This window comes from Symphalangus syndactylus, chromosome 20, assembly GCF_028878055.3.
Source record: "Symphalangus syndactylus isolate Jambi chromosome 20, NHGRI_mSymSyn1-v2.1_pri, whole genome shotgun sequence".
Classification (NCBI taxonomy): Eukaryota; Metazoa; Chordata; class Mammalia; order Primates; family Hylobatidae; genus Symphalangus; species Symphalangus syndactylus.
Genome location: NC_072442.2, coordinates 44753714 through 44770837, shown reverse-complemented (window position 1 = coordinate 44770837; position 17124 = coordinate 44753714). Strand labels below are relative to the sequence as shown.

The window sequence follows — 17124 nt, the reverse complement described above, 5'->3', positions numbered from 1 at the left end:
TTATTAGAAATGTTCAGACACACTGGGCACGGGGGCTCACACCTGTAATTCCAGCACTTTGGGAGGCTGAGGCAGGCAGATTACTTGAGGTCAGGAGTTCGAGACTAGCTTGGCCAACAGGGTGAAACCCCCATCTCTTCTCAAACTACAAAAATTAGCTGGTTGTGGTGGCATGTGCCTGTAATACCAGCTACTCTGGAGGCTGAGGCAGGAGAATCACTTGAACCCAGGAAGTGGCGGTTACAGTGAGCCTAGATCACGCCAATGTAATCCAGTCTGGGCAACAAAGCGAGACTCCATCTCAAAAAAAAAAAAAAAAAAAAAGAAAGAAAAAAGAAATGTTCAGGCACAAGCTTTCAGCTAGGAACAGTTGTCCTGGGGATGCTGATATTTGGAAGATATATTTTTGAGAGCCTGTTTGTTGCTAGCTAAGAATAAAGGCTTTGGCCGGGTGCGGTGGCTCATGCCTGTAACCCCAACACTTTGGGAGGCTGAGGCGTGTGGATTACCTGAGGTCAGGAGTTCGAGACCAGCCTGGTCAACATGGCAAAACCCCGTCTCTACTAAAAAAAAAAAAAAATACAAAAATTAGCTGGGCATGGTGTCACATGTCTGTAACCCCAGCTACTTGGGAGGCTGAGGCAGGAGAATCGCTTGAAGCTGGGAGGTGGAGGTTGCAGTGAGCTGAGATCGCGCCATTGCACTCCAGCCTGGGCAACAAGAGAGAAACTCCGTCTCAAAAAAATAAAAAGAAAAAGAATGAAGGCTTTCCAAGAGCCTACCCCAGATTCAAAACATAGGGAACATGCAAGGGCCCTTACGATAACAGTTGTTCTTAGCCACTCTGGTCTGCCATCCCTTGACACCCACCAGGCTTGCAGGCGTCACAAGCAGTTCCGGGCAGCAGTTGCAGTGTTTCCTAAGCCCTCTGTGAGGGCAGCTGGTTGGAAGACCCAAATACACAGAGAAGACAAACTGAGAGTGGCTCATTAGAGTCAGTAGGTCACACCCAGCAGGCTCCTCTCTGGCTTCTCTGTTTCCCTTGTTGTATCAGCTGTCTCAGCCTGTTAAATACTTGTAGTAGGAATCCCTTTGGATTCCCCACGGCACCTGTGCCTTCCTGGTCTGGGCATGTGGAAATAAGATGGCCCAGCTGGTGACTGAATAACAAAATGAAGTGCATATTGCTTGGATTTTGTTCTTTTGGCTCCTCCCTTTTCCTTCCACGTCACTGCGTGCAGACGAGATGTGTGTCCTTGGTGTTCATTAAATCACTCACTTGTGGGACGTGGTGGCTCATGCATTTAATCCCAGCACTTTGGGAGGCTGAGGCGGGAGGATTGCTGGAGGCCAGAAGTTCAAGACCAGCCTGGGCAATATAGCAAGACCCCGTCTCTACAAAAATAAAAAAAAGTAGCTGGGTGTGGTGGCACACACCTGTAGTCTCAGCTACTCAGTAGGCTGAGGTGGGAAGATCACTTGAGCCCAGGAGTTTGTGGCTGCATTGTGCTAGGATCATGCCCCTGCACTCCAGCCTGGGCAGAAGAGTGATACCCTGTCTCTTAAAAACAAACAAACAAACAAAAATAAGGGTTACCCAGCATCAGTCATGATTAGAAGCTGGTTTTTGTTGTTGTTGTTTTGTTTTTTTTAAGGCAGAGTCTCTGTCACACAGGCTGGAGTGCAGTGGCACAAGCTCAGCTCACTGCAGCCTCCGTCTCCCGGGTTCAAGCGATTCTCCTGCCTTAGCCTCCCAAGTAGCTGGGACTACAGGTGCACACCACCATGCGTGGCTCTAACCCAGTAGAGACGGGGTTTCATAAAGTTGGCCAGGCTGGCCTGAACTCCTGGCCTCAAGTGATCTTCCTGCCTTGGCTTCCCAAAGTGCTGGGAGTATAGGAATGAGCCACTGCACCTGGACTAGAAGCCTTTTAATATTGATGTGCTTTGATATTGAATGCATATACTTTTCTCCTTTGCCCACATCAAGGTGCTATATATAAAACGGGCACAGGAGGAAGCACTGGTTAGTATACAAGGACTGTGTTTTCACTGGGAATCATGCAGAATGAAAGGAGAGCCAGGCCGGGCGCAGTGGCTCACGCTTGTAATCCCAGCACTTTGGGAGGCCGAGGCGGGCAGATCACGAGGTCAGGAGATCGAGACCATGGTGAAACCCCGTCTCTACTAAAAATACAAAAAATTAGCCGGGCATGGTGGTGGGTGCCTGTAGTCCCAGTTACTCGGAGAGGCTGAGGCAGGAGAATGGCGTGAACCCGGGAGGCGGAGCTTGCAGTGAGCCGAGATCGCGCCACTGCACTCCAGCTGGGTGACAGAGCGAGACTCCGTCTCAAAAAAAAAAAAAAAAGAGAAAGGAGAGCCAGGTAAGCACAGATTGTCATGTGCAGTGATTTCAAGTAAGCCATATGCACATTAACAACAAATATTTGTAAGTTTATGCTTCTTGGTTTGCCTGAACCCAGTGTGTTCTTAAACTTGGTGCTTTTTATTCTTTGAGATGCTAACCAGTTAGTGCTTCTAACTGATTCGTAGTGAGGCCAGCAGCTAGCATGTTTGCATTGAAAATGGGTGTAGTATGGGTGATAGTCATTGAATTTTTATGGTTACCTTTTTTTTTTTTGAGATGGAGTCTCTGTCTGTCACCCAGGCTAGAGTGCAGTGGTGCAAGCTCGGCTAACTGAAACCTCCGCTTCCCGGGTTCAAGCAATTCCTCTGCCTCAGCCTCTCAAGTAGATGGGACTACAGGTGCATGTTACTGTGCCCGGCTAATGTTTGTAATTTTTGTAGAGATGGGGTTTCGCTATGTTGACCAGGCTGGTCTCGAACTCCTGGGCTCAAGTGATGTGCCTGCCTTGGCCTCCCAAAGTGCTGGGATTACAGGCATGAGCCACTGCCCTTGGCCTGGAAAAAATTTTTCTATGTTTTGCTGCATAAAGAAAATGAAAAGACAAGCCATAGACTGGGAGAAATAATTTGCAAAACATGTATCTTGTAGAGCACTTGTGTCCAGAATATTTGTGTGTGTGTGTGTGTGTGTGTGTGTGTGTGTGTGTATTTAATACAGACACTGTCTGACTATGTTGTCCACACTGGTCTTGAACCCCTGGCTCAAGTGATCTGCCTTCCTCAGCCTCTCAAAGTGCTGGGATTACAGGTGTGAATGACCACGCCCAGCCAAGAACTCTTAATAAGGCAGCCTGGCCATGGTGGTTTATGCCTATAATTCCAGCACTTTGGGAGGCTGAGGTGGGAGGATGATTTGAGATCAGGAGTTTTGAGACTAGCCTAGGGAACATAGGGAGACCCCATCGCTACATAAAATTAGAAAAAAAAAAACAAAAAAAAAAACCTGCCAGGCATTAGTGGTCCTTGCTTGTGGTTCCAGATGCTTGGGAGGCTGAGGTGGGAGGATTGCTTTAGCCAAGGAGGTCAAGGCTGCAGTGAGCCATGATTGTGCCAGTACACTCCAGCCTGGGCAACAGAGCAAGACCTATCTCAAAAAAGAAAATAATAATGATAATAAGACAATCCAGGCTGGGCATGGTGGCTCATGCCTGTAATCCCAGCACTTTGGGAGGCCGAGGCAGGTGAATTACCTGAGGTCAGGAGTTCGAGACCAGCCTGGCCAACATGGTGAAACCCCGTCTCTACTAAAAATACAAAAATTAACTGGGCGTGGTGGCGGGGGGCCTGTAGTCCTAGCTACTCTGGAGGCTGAGGCAGGAGAATTGCTTGAACCTGGGAGGCAGAGGTTGTGGTGAGCTGAGATGGTGCCACTACACTCCAGTCTGGGTGACAGAGCAAGACTCCGTCTCAAAAAAAAGACAGTCCAATTAAAAATGGGCAAAAGCTTTGAATACTGTATCAGAGAAGATACAGTAATTACAAATAAGCTCATAAGATGCTTGATATCATTAGACATAAAGGGAAGTACAAGTGAAAACCACAGTGTGAAACTGCTATACTTCTGCTAAAATGGCTGAGATCAGAAAGGCTAACAGTACCCAGTGTTGGTGAGTAGGTGGCTGATTTAGAACTATCAAACATTAGGGCCGGGCGCTGTGGCTTATGCCTGTAATCCCAGCACTTTGGGAGGTCGAGTCGGGTGGATCACGAGGTCAGGAGTTCGAGACTAGCCTGGCCAACATAGTGAAACCCCATCTCTACTAAAAATACAAAAAATTAGCCAGGCGTGGTGGCGGGCACCTGTAATCCCAGCTACTCGGGAGACTGAGGTAGGAGAGTCACTTGAACCCCGGAGGCGGAGGTTGCAGTGAGCTGAGATCGCCCCATTGCACTCCAGCAAAAAAAAAAAAAAAAAAAAAAGAAGACAATTTGACAGTTCCTTTTTTTTTTTTTTTTTTTGAGACGGAGTCTGGCTCTGTCACCCAGGCTGGAGTGCAGTGGCGCTATCTCAGCTCACTGCAAGCTCTGCCTCCCGAGTTCACGCCATTCTCCTGCCTCAGCCTCCCGAGTAGCTAGGACTACAGGCGCCCGACACCACGCCCGGCTGATTTTTTGCATTTTTAGTAGAGACGGGGTTTCACCGTGTTAGCCAGGATGGTCTCGATCTCCTGACCTTGTGATCCACCCGCCTCGGCCTCCCAAAGTGCTAGGATTACAGGCGTGAGCCACTGCACCTGGCCCTTTTGTTTTGTTTTTAAGGAAACTTCACTAGCAGGAAAACAATTACTTTAAAAATTAAACATACACTTACCATATGACCCAGAAATTCTACTGTTAGGTATCTACCCAAAAAAGTAAAAACATGTCCACACACAGAGACTTTTTACTTTTTTTTTTTTTTTTTGAGACGGAGTCTCGCTCTGTCACCCAGGCTGGAGTGCAGTGGCGCAGTCTCAGCTCACTGCAAGCTCCGCCTCCCGGGTTCACGCCATTCTCCTGCCTCAGCCTCTCCGAGTAGCTGGGACTACAGGCACCCGCCACCACGCCCGGCTAATTTTTTGTATTTTTAGTAGAGACGGGGTTTCACTGTGGTCTCGATCTCCTGACCTCGTGATCCACCCGCCTCGGCCTCCCAAAGTGCTGGGATTACAAGCGTGAGCCACCGCGCCCGGCGACTTTTTACTTTTAAAAAGTAAAATGTAATTTATTTTTAAAAAGTAAAATGTTTTTACTTTTACATACACAAAGACTTGTGTGTGACTGCTGCCAAAAACTGGAAACAGCCGGGTAGGGTGGCTCACACCTGTAATCCCAGCACTTTAGGAGGCCAAGGTGGGTGGATCGTTTGAGCTCAGGAGTTTAAGACCATCCTGGGCAACACAGTGAAACCTCATCTCTACAAAAAAATACACAAACTTAGCCGGGTGTGGTGGTGTGCGTTTGTGGTCCCAGCTACTTGGGAAGCTGAGGTGGGAGGATTGCATGAGCCCAGTGGGTGGAGGTTGCAGTGAGCTGAAATTGTGCCATTGCATTCTGGCCTGGGTGATAGAGTGAGACTCTGTTTCAGAAAACACAACAAAACTGGAAACAATTCAGATTTTGATCAACTGTCCATCAACTAGTGAATGAATATATAAAGGTAGAACTATATCCTCATAGTGGAATGCTACCTAGCAATTTAAAAAACTATTGGTACATGAACCTCAGAAATATGCTAAGTGGAAGAAGCCAGAGACATAAGTCAACACATTGTATCATTCCATTTATATGAAATATCTAGTAAAGGAAAAACTATAGAAATCAACATATTAGGCCGGGTGCGGTGGCTCACGCTTGTAATCTCAGCACTTTGGGAGGCCGAGGCGGGTGGATCACGAGGTCAGGAGATCGAGACCACGGTGAAACCCCGTCTCTACTAAAAATACAAAAAATTAGCCGGGCGTGGTGGCGGGCGCCTGTAGTCCCAGCTACTCAGAGAGGCTGAGGCAGGAGAATGGCGTGAACCCGGGAGGCGGAGCTTTCAGTGAGCCGAGATTGCGCCACTACACTCCAGCCTGGGCGACAGAGCAAGACTCCGTCTCAAAAAAAAAAGAAATCAACATATTATATGGTTCCATTTATATGAAATATCTAGTAAAGGAAAAACTATAGAAATAGATTGAAGGCCAGGCATGATGGCTTATGCTTATAATCCCAGCACCTTGGGAGGCTGAGGCGGGCAGATCACGTGGGCAGGAGTTCGAGACCAGCCTGGCCAACATGGTGAAACCTGTCTCTACTAAAAATACAAAAATTAGCCGGGTGTGGTGGTGGGCACCTGTAATCCCAGCTACTTGGGAGGCTGAGACAGGAGAATTGCTTGAACCTGGGAGGCGGAGGTTGCAGTGAACCGAGATCGCACCACTGCACTCCAGCCTGGACGACAGAGCAAGACTTCGTCTCAAAAAAAAAAGAAATAGATTTTAAAAAGTAATCTTGGTGGCCCTCCCAAGTCTAAAGGGCACATTCTACACTTTCTCTACTGAGGGCAGCTTTTATTGGTTCTCTCCAGTGGTTTGGCAAAAACCATAAACTTACTAACTTGGAATAATTGGGCCATTTATAGGTGTATAGTCATTTGCAAAAATAAGTGGGAAAATTTAGATTTGTACAGCAGCTAAATTGAGGGTAGAGTGATAATCGTTTGCTTTACAAAAGAAGGCATATTCATGTTCTGCATGAGTTTTCATGACAAAAAAGGGCAAGGTAATCTCTCTCTCCCCACCCCCAATTTTGAGAAAAGGAAACACTTCTAGTTTCTTTTATTGAGAGCGGTCTCCCACATTGATGGGGACCCCTAATTGATGGGGTTCTCTCTAGGAGATTTTATCCCATTTGTACAGCTTCCTGGTAAAAGCAGATCCGTGTAGCTGATTCCAGATCCCTAAAGCATTACTGTAGGTTGAGTATATTGGGGGCAAACTGAAAATACATACAGTCAGCTTACAGTCATTTCTGCTGACTTTTCCAAGTGATCCCTTACATCATTTAGCATTTGGGATGTTTGCATTAGAATTGAAATAGAGAATTGTCCATTCTCCTTTGCTTTTGGAGCCTTTAGGGGAGATTGCACTTGCACAACTGGTATTTTGGCGGGGGTGGGGGGTGTATTTTGAAATCATTGTTCTATAACCAGTGTGTCATTGTTACTCAGCCTGTCTAAAGAATCACTTCTGGCTGAGATTTATATCCATTTTATTTTCTCTCTGGCAAAAATTCAAGTGGCTCTTCTTCCAGCTTTTTTTTCTCCCCTTCTCTAGCTTAATTTGTCAGTTCCATTCTTAAACATTCTGCATAGATGCCTGGTTTCCTGAGCCAACTCTTGTCTCTTACTAAATGGGGTGATGTTATGTTTTTAAGCTGCTATGTAGGTGACAACGACATTTTACTCTTTGAGCGTTCAGACTATCTAGTCAACACAAGCTTTATAGAAGCAGCTTTCTCTGACCCAGCATTCGGAGATGATTTGGATTTTCAGGAATAAACGTTTTTAAAGGGGATTGAGGTTTCAAAGTGAGATCTTCCAGCCTGCTTATAAGGTAAATGCCAGCCTGACCACTAGATGCTTCCCAGGAGCTCTGCCACCCTCCAGTTTTTCCTTCTTTCCTTGAAGACTTCAGATTTTTTTTTTTTAAATGGAGACAGGGTCCCACTATGTTACCCAGGTTGGTCTGTAACTACTGGGCTCAAGTGGTCTTCCTGCCTCAGCCTCCCAAAATGCTGGGATTACAGGCGTGAGCCACAGCGCTGGCCGACTTCAGATTTTCTTAAGGCATTGTTTGGAAAGCAAGATTCAGGGAAACTCCTCTTTAGGCTGCAGTGAGCTGAGATTGCGCCACTGCACCAGCCTGGGCCACAGAGCAAGACTCCGTCTCAAAAAAAAAAAAAAAAAGGAAACCCCTCCTTGTTACCGGGGTTTTTTTGGTGCTTGAATAAGTGTTGCTTGTTGCTGCTTAAAATACATCATCAGCAGCTCTTTCCATAGAAACTACAAGGCTTTCTTATTACACTTGGGATTGCCACTGCTTGGAATGCTGTCAGCCTGTGTGTTTATTTGTCTGTAAAGTTATAGCCTGGTGGGGCCAGAATGGTAGCCAGTCTTGAAAGATTATATATATATTGCTGCTGTATTTGTCTCTCTCCATGTCCTAGAGATCCTGTGAAAAAGGAGCTCTGGCTTCAGATCACTGCAGAGTTTTGCCATTCTTCCCTCTCTTACCCAGGGAGGCTGAAATGACAGCAAGAGCTGGCCTTCTGTGCTCACGCCTGCTCCTCCTTCCTAAGACAGTCTTTGAAACTTGCAAGGACAAAAATACCCATGGCAATTGAAGGCCTCCTTCTTTTTCATAGTCAAACCTAAGCCTTGACAAAGTGCTTAATTTTATAAACAAAGAATTAAGTCACTCGGTTTACTTCCTCTGCTATAAAACTATGCTTGGAACCTGGCGTGGTGGCTCACGCCTGTAATACCAACGCTTTGGGAGGCTGAGGCGGGTGGATCACCTGAGGTCAGGAGTTTGAGACTGGCCTGACCAACATGGTGAAATCCTGTCTCTACTAAAAACACAAAAAAATGGCCAGGCGTGGTGGCTCATGCCTGTAATCCTAGCACTTAGAGAGGCCCAGGTGGGTGGATCACGAGGTCAGGAGATGGAGACCATCCTGGCTAACACGGTGAAACCCCATCTCTACTAAAAAACTACAAAAAAAATTAGCTGGGCGTGGTGGCAGGCGCCTGTAGTCCCAGCTACCTGGGAGGCTGAGGCAGGAGAATGATGTGAACCCGGGAGGCAGAGCTTGCAGTGAGCAGAGCTTGCGCCACTGCACTCCAGCTTGGGTGACAGAGCGAGACTGTGTCTCAGAAAAAAAAAAAAGTTAGCTAGGGATGGTGGCGGGCAACTGTAATCCCAGCTACTCTGGAGGCTGAGACAGGAGAATCGCTTGAACCTGGGAGGCGGAGGTTGCAGTGAGCTGAGATCGTGCCATTGTACTCCAGCCTGGGCAACAAGAGTGAAACTCAATCCTAAGAAAAAAAACTATGCTTGGTTTATGGTTTGATGGATCACTGTAAAAGCAGAATATAAATGTTTGAAGATTCCAAGCATCAAGGTACTTTTGGAACATGCTATAGGTATGGTCTCCCCATTTTTTTTGAGATGGAGTCTTGCTCTGTCGCCCAGGCTGGAGTGTAGTGGCGCAATCTCGGCTCACTGCAGTCCCTGCCTCCTAGGTTCAAGCGATTCTCCTGTCTCAGCCTCCTGAGTAGCTGGGATTACAGGCGCGCACCACCACACCCATCTGATTTTTGTATTTTTTGTAGAGACGGGGTTTCACCATGTTGGTCAGGTTGGTCTCGAACTCCTGACCTCAGGTGATCCGCCCACCACGGCCTCACAAAGTGCTGGGCTTATAGGCGAGAGCCACTGGGCCCGGCCAGTGCCCCTTTTTATTTAAGGAACTGATGTTTGGGGACAAATTATGTGTTCTTGCGTGTGTTTGCACATGGGCTGCAGCATTGTTAGACTCAGCTGTTTATGTTCATGGGTCTGAAGAGTCTCCACATTATTTGTTGGACTTTTAAGATGCATTGTTTGCCCTTAATTTGTTTTATTTATTTATTTATTTATTTATTTATTTATTTATTTATTTATTTGAGATGGAGTCTCGCTGTGTCGCCCAGGCTGGAGTGCAGTGGTGCGATCTTGGCTCACTGCAAGCTCCGCCTCCCGGGTTCACGCCATTCTCCTGCCTCAGCCTCCTGAGTAGCTGGGACTACAGGTGCCTGCCGCCGCGCCTGGCTAATTTTTTTTTTTTATTTTTAGTAGAGGCGGGGTTTCACCATGGTCTCTATCTCTTGACCTCGTGATCTGCCCGCCTCGGCCTCCCAAAGTGCTGGGATTACAGGCATGAGCCACCGCACCCGGCCTCTTAATTTGTTTTAACTGCCTTGTCTAGCACATTTGTTTTGTCTTACACTCAAACAAATTTGTACCTCTGGAATCTCTAGCAACCAGTAGTGTGGGGTGGGGATCAGAAATGTGCTGGAGAGGTGATAGGGATTGACAGGGTAGAAGTTATAAGATTGTAGTAGACTACCAGATTTTACTAGATTTTCTTTTGATCAGTTTGTGGATGGTTCCACCAGAGGGCAGTGAAGGAACAGACATGACGTAGAATTCAGACTCTTCATTTTTCTCAAAAGCAGGACAGGGTTGCCTTTAGCTGAAGTTAAAGGTGGACAGCATTTATGGTTAAATTTACTTGAGTCCTGGCTCCCTGTGTGAGCACAGATAATGGTTCTGTAAGAGTTTTTAGAGTCTCAAATTGTGGTCTGTGAAGGTGTGGTAAGTATTAATTTTTAAACTGGAGGCTCTAGCACAACAGCTGGTAAATCCTAATTTTCACTTTGAAATGGAAATTCTGTGTGTGTATGTGTATGTGTGTGTGTGTATATATATATATATATATATATTTTTTTTTTTTTTTTTTTTCAAGAGACAGAGTCTCGCTTCTTTGCCTAGGCTGGAGTACGGTAGCATGATCTCGGCACACTGCAACATCTGCCTGCTGGGTTCAAGTGATTCTGCTGCCTCAGCCTTCTGAGTAGCTGGGATTACAGGCGCGCACCACCACACCCGGCTAATTTTTGTAATTTTAGTAGAGACGGGGTTTCACCATATTGGCCAGGCTGGTCTCGAACTCCCAACCTCAATGATGCACCCAGTTAGAAGTGTGTGTGTGTGTGTGTGTGTGTGTGTGTGTGTTGGTATGTGTGTATGTGTATGTGTATATGTATTTTTTGTTTGTTTTTTTGAGACGGAGTCTTGCCCTGTCACCCAGGCTAGAGTGCAGTGGCGCGATCTCAGCTCCCTGCACCCTGCTCCTCCTGGGTTCAAGCAGTTCTCTGCCTCAGCCTCCCAAGTAGCTGGGATTGCAGGAGCCCGCCACCACGCCTGGCTAATTTTTTTGTGTGTGTGTTTTTAGTAGAAACAGGGTTTCAACCACCTTGGCCAGGCTGGTCGTGACCTCCTGACCTTGTGATCCACCTGCCTCGGCCTCCCAAAGTGCTGGGATTACAGGCATGAGCCGCCACCTCTGGCGGGAAATGTATATATTTTTAAATCTCTGACCATCATTTGCCATCACATAGTCCCCCAGCCACACTCTATAATGTTAAAAGTGCTTTATTTTCTTCCTAGTGCTTATCACTGTCTGAAATTACCTTGATTTCGGTTACTTGTTTATAGTCTGTCTCCCCCACCCACTTCAGGCTGTATTTAGCCTAGCATAGTGAATGTCTGGCACATGGTAGGTATGCAGTAAATATTAGAAGGAAGGAAGGAACGTTTTCTTGGAATACCAGTAACTTCAGGTATGTTGTGGATTTTTAAAATTTGTTTCACTTTTCACTTCTGAGAAAACAGAATCTGTCCAAACAAGTCTTTCCTGGCCTCCTTTTTTCAGCTTAGGTCCTGACTGTTGGGAAGAATGAAGATGAATCCTATTCTGAGTCTCTTTCCTCTCTTCCACCCTAGCTTGCCAGCAAAGCACGGACAGAGAAGGAGGAGAAGCTGAGCCAGGCCTATGCAATCAGTGCTGGTGTCTCTCTAGAGGGCCAGCAGCTCTTCCAGACCATTCACAAGACGTGAGTTGGGGGATCAGAGAGGTCCTTTGTCCTGGGGTAATGCTACCTGGTTGTGCCGTCTGGTGGCAGGCTTTTGGGTGATTGTGTTCCTAAAAGTCTACTGGGGAAGCTGGGTAGGGTATTGGCAATACACCGGCATCCAGAGGTGCAGGTGCTGTAGCCCCCCTTCCACACAGAAGTGTAATCATGGACAAGTTGTCTTCTCTGGTCTTTAGTTTCTTGTGTGTAAAACTTAGTTTTGGATTAGATTATCCCTAACGGTCCCTTCTAGACCTAGTAGTCCATAACTTAGAACTAGTGATTTCTTCTCTTTGATTTTGTTGTTTTGTGCCTTCCTTTAAAAGCTGATGCAGTTTTTATTAAGGGAAAGTTATATCTGTATCACTTTTCCCAGTGTAGATTGGGATGAACACAGGGAGTTAGAGCAGGCCACCTTCTTACCACCTCTTAAAAGACATTTTGTTGGTCGGGCGCGGTGGCTCAAGCCTGTAATCCCAGCACTTTGGGAGGCCGAGGTGGGCGGATCACCTGAGGTCGGGAGTTCCAGACCAGCCTGACCAACATGGTGAAACCCCCATCTCTACTAAAAATACAAAATTAGCCAGGCGTGTTGGTGCATGCCTGTAATCCCAGCTACTTGGGAGGCTGAGGCAGGAGATTTGCTTGAACCCTGGAGGTGGAGGTTGCGGTGAGCCAAGACTGTGCATTGCACTCCAGCCTGGGTGACAAGAGCAGAACTCTGTCTCAAAAAAAAAAAAAAAAAAGATATTTTGTCACAGCAGAAGTCATTTGACTCTCCACTAGCTTCCCTAGCTGCTGAAAAACTGGAAGATTTGACACCCCTCTCCACCCCCCCTCCCCCGCGCCCCACACTGCCATCTGTTACTCTGTTTAACCACCCTGGATCTGGTGCACAGATGGCAGCTGGCATCAGAGCTGTTTGAGGCCATGGTGTGAGTATCTGAACATTTACAGGTATGTGAAGGAACTCCCAGTCGCATCAGCTGCCCTGGGGCTTCCCAGTTGTGAACTGGAATGGGTTTTCCCAGTCTGGCAAGTGCCCAACTGTCTGATAATTGAGAAGAGCCAGTCTGAAGAGCAGCTCCCATTATGGGTGATAAGGGTCAGAGTATAGATCGTAGTAAGATGGGGAGTTTGTTCTCTCTCTCTTTTTTTGAGTCAGAGTCTCACTCTGTTGCCAGGCTGGAGTCCAATGGTGCAATCTTGGCTCACTGCAATCTCTGCCTCCCAGGTTCAAGTGATTCTCCTGCTTCACCCTCCCGAGTAACTGGGACTACAGGCGCGCAGTCCCACGCCCAGCTAATTTTTGTATTTTTAGTAGAGACAGGGTTTCATCATGTTGGCCAGGATGGTCTTGATCTCCTGACCTCATGATCCGCCCGCTTTGGCCTCCCAAAGTACTGGGATTACAGGCATGAGCCACCGCGCCCAGCCTTCCTTTTTTTTTTTTTGAGACAGGGTCTCACTTTTATTGCCTAGGTTAGAGTGCAGTGGTGCAATTTTAGCTTACTGTAGCCTCGATCTCCCCGGCTCAGGTGATTCTCCCACCTCAGCCTCCGGAGTAGCTGGGACTACAGACGCATGCCACCACTACCGGCTAATTTTTTGTATGTATTTTTAGTAGAGACGAGTTTTTGCCATATTGCCCAGGCTGGTCTCCAACTCCTGGACTCAAGCCATCTACCCGCCTCGGCCTCCCAAAGCACGGGGATTACAGATGTGAGCCACCGCGCCTGGCCTGTTCTCCTGTCTTTCTAAAGGTGGTATTTCTCCCTAGGCCAATGATTGGCAAACTGTGCCAGCAGGCCACATCTGCTCATCTGTTTTACCTATTGTCCATGGCTACTTTTGTACAACTATGGCAGAACTCAGTGCTAGTTGTAACAGATGATATGGCCTGCAAAGCCTAAAATGTTTGTTAAGAGACCCTTAAGAGAAAAAGTTTGCCAGCCTCTGCCCTAGGCTGCTATCTTAGTTTGGATTCTTGAGGCCACCATCACATTTTTATGACTCTCCAGGTCTCTGATGCTTCAGAGTAACAATTTCTGGGCTCTCCCAAGAATAAATGTGCATGAGTTTCATTGCTTTTCTAGCCAGTGGCACCCAAGGAATGTTTCTTGGCTACTATATGGGCTGCTGGCATCTAGTTGTTGGCTGAGTGGTGAGCTGGGAACTTGGGATCAGCCTTCTGGAGTTATTTATTCATCAGACAGGAGATGTGGGATGCCCCCAAGAGGTTACATTTTGCCTGCTGTCTTCTCCTTCCAGCATTAAAGACTGTAAATGGCAAGAAAAAAACATCGTAGTCATGGAAGAAGTTGTTATTACACCCCCATATCAAGTGGAAAACTGTAAAGGCAAAGAAGGGAGTGCACTGAGCCATGTACGCAAAATAGTAAGTAAAGGAGCCTTCAGACTTCAGGGGAGAGAGGATGGTTCCTCCGGCCTTCAGTCTTTAGCACCAGACCAGGACATTGTGCTACAGTCTCTGCCTCCTCTAGCAGCCCTGTCTGGGCTCCCTGCCTTCCCCGTACTGTGGGGCTCTGCAGCTGTTGCTTGGCCACTCCTGTGGGAATGGAACCACTGGGTGGTGTGGAATGAAGTGAGTGGGTGACCCTATGTCGTTTGCTGGCTTTTTGGAATTAGCAAGACTGTTCCATGGTATTGGGCCTGAGCAGTTTCTCTCATCCCATATTGAGTTTTTCTTTTTTAGAGACAGAGTCTCGCTCTGTCGCCCATGCTGGAGTGCAGTGGCACGATCTCAGCTCACTGCAACCTCCGCCTCCCGGGTTCAAGCGATTCTCCTGCCTCAGCCTCCCGAGTACCTGGGACTACAGGCGTATGCCACCACACCCGGCTAGAGATGGGGTTTCACCATGTTGGCCAGGCTGGTCTCGAACTCCTGACCTGAAGTGATCTGCCCACCTTGGCCTCCCAAAGTGCTGGGATTGCAGGTATGAGCCACCACGCCTGGCCCCATTTTGGGTTTTTCTTAGCTGCAGATACCCTTCTAGGAAGATCTAGTTGGTATAAATCAGTTGCCGTCGGTGTCTCTGACCCTACATATGTCACTGGACTTAGCATTTGTTAAACTTAAAAAACACTCCTGCTTTTTTTTTTTCCTCTGAGGAACATTGGGAGACCAACATTGTAGATGTAGGAGGTATGATAAGACTGTAATTCCTCCACCAGCTTTTCATTTTTTACTTGTGTATAGAAGAGAGGAGGAGTTTAGGTCATGATAATCTCCCCTTATTATATTTTATAGTTTAGTTTGTAGATTCACCTTCTTCTAGCCAATCTTAGTGGAAAATGCAAAAAAAAATGTGGCTGAAGCAGGAGGCCCTGGCTTACCTTGTGGTTGGGAAGGCCAATAGACAGCAAGGGCAAAGGTGCCTGGATATTATTACATGGGCTGGACAGCCAGGATGGGGCTGTGGAAACCTGGGTTGGATTGTTTGGGAGACCTTTCTTCCCCATCTCCTTTAGTGACCTGGGTTGCCTGGTCTTTTTCAGGTTGAAAAACATTTTAGAGACGTGGAAAGCCAAAAGATACTGCAACGTTCACAAGCCCAGCAACCACAGAAGGAGGCTGCCCTGTCATCCTGAGTCCGTACACGTGGAGGACTCTTCCAGCATCCAGCCAAGGAGGCGCTGGTGGTGGCTTCAGCGGAGGCAGGCCGGGGGAGGGAAGGGATCCTATATGTCCTGTTGGCTCTTAACAAAGGGTCAGCATTTCCAAATCTTAGACTTGAACAAACAAAACACCCAACAAAAAAGAACAAGAGAATAATTTAAAAGTTGAATCATTACTTGACTAACAGACTTCGGTCCACCATGTCCTTTTCACAGCCCTCTTCTGGAACAGTCACCTTGTTAATTTTATTTTTGAAAATTCTTTTCCCACTCTGCCCTTTTACTTCTGACTTTCTTTTCCTAGTCTGTTCCTGCCATTCTGTTTTTATAAGTGGCTACACTTGCCTTCTGAATGATTGAAAGAAACTTTTACATCTTTTCTTCCAAAATAAAAGTAACAAGCTGACTGTGATTCTTAAGTTGAGACCAGAGCAGCAAACGTCTCACTTTAAATTTTTGTTTTCTTTTCCTTTTTTTCTTTTCTTTTTTTTTTTTTTGCACAGGGCATGGCTTGAATTAGTTTTATTTTTCTTAACTTTAAATATATATATGAAAATATATATTAAAATGTTCTCTAAATATTTTCTGCTTCTTGCAGGTCTCTTTTTACTAGATCATGGCTGTTCTTCCCACCTCATCCCTCTGAAAATAAAAATGTATTGCCCTCCCCACCATCCATCATAGCTAGGCCACTAACTTGACTTGGTGCAAGAGATTCTTGCTGCGAACTTTGTAGAGCCAGTGTGCAGATAGAATTTGGCTTTGAGGGTTCCTGATGGCTTTTTAGTCTTTAACTGTGTGTGTACGAGTCTCACATTTGGCCCAAACCTCAGGATTCTCCCTCTGCCTGTCTTACTTCATGGTACTGGAAGAACTTCCTCACCACTCTCTCCACATGAGAGAGTCAGCTGCCCTTTCTCCTGTGCCTCTGCAGGAAGAACTCTCTTGCATGGCACATCTCAGCTCCTCTTTGAGGGATAATTTTCTTTGATAAGAAACCTAGAGTCCATTTACTCTGACCTCTCTTTAAATCTATATCCAGAGCCACTAGCCCAGGAAAAAGCTTGGGTGACCCATAATTTCTCTTCTCCTGCTGCCCTCTTGCTCTTATGCCCCACCTCAACTCCCCTTAAATTTTACAAGCTTATGACAGTTTGTATGTGCTCAGCCAATGAGCAGAAAACCTGGAAAGAATTTCTGGACTTCAGCCCACCAGTTTGTCTGGTTGACTAACCTGCTGAGAGCTAAAATTGGTACCCATTGCCCCGTGCCTTCAGGCAGTCTCCTGGGGCAGAGTATGCCACCATCCGAATATCAGGCACTGAGTGGGATGTGGGTGATGCTCACATGACTGGCTAGAGCTTTGGGGGTGGGGTGGGGTGGGGGTTAACTACTATTTTTTTTGGCCATGATCTCTTTCCCCTTCCTTTTTTTTAATTAAATAAATGGATCAAAATTAAATAATTCAAGCCCTGCCTTCAAAATGAATTTTTTTTTTTAGTATTATTTAGCAAAAACAATAAAACCCAAATTTTTTTAACCATCACTCATGTCTCAGGTTTGTGCGTCCTTTAGAGGCCCCAGGGGAGAGGATCCAAGGTACCCTAAGACGGTACGTCTGTCTGGTTTGACCTTTCCCTTTAGAGTCTCTTCTTCCTACTATTTACCCTCTCTTTTCACCCCCATGGACTCATCAAGAAATATAATGCAGGGTGTAATTTAAGATGGGGGTCCAGGGTTTGGAGTGGTGTGTAGGTGGAGTGTGGGGAAAAGGCTGTAGTCACATACATAGAACCATTTGTTACAGGACTGTTTGGAGGCACAAATGGTCGGCGAGCTGAGAAGTAAACTCTCAG

The 17124-nt window shown here is 46.6% G+C and overlaps 1 protein-coding gene across 4 annotated transcripts in view; it reads left to right on the top strand.

Annotated features, from left to right (window-relative positions):
• Nucleotides 1-16814, top strand: part of LSM12 (LSM12 homolog) — a 31921-nt gene extending 15107 nt beyond the window's left edge. For 2 of the 4 annotated variants that reach the window (XM_055257004.2, XM_055257005.2), the window contains 3 exons: nt 11502-11611; nt 13901-14027; nt 15149-16814. In XM_055257004.2, coding sequence (XP_055112979.1) covers nt 11502-11611; nt 13901-14027; nt 15149-15241 — 330 coding nt within the window. In that variant the 3' untranslated portion in view covers nt 15242-16814. Of the gene's footprint in view, nt 1-11501; nt 11612-13253; nt 13347-13897; nt 14028-14345; nt 14570-15148 lie in introns of those variants that run through there. The other 2 variants (XM_055257003.2, XM_055257002.2) reach the window with 2 other exon arrangements.
• Nucleotides 16815-17124: the final 310 nt, after the last annotated feature.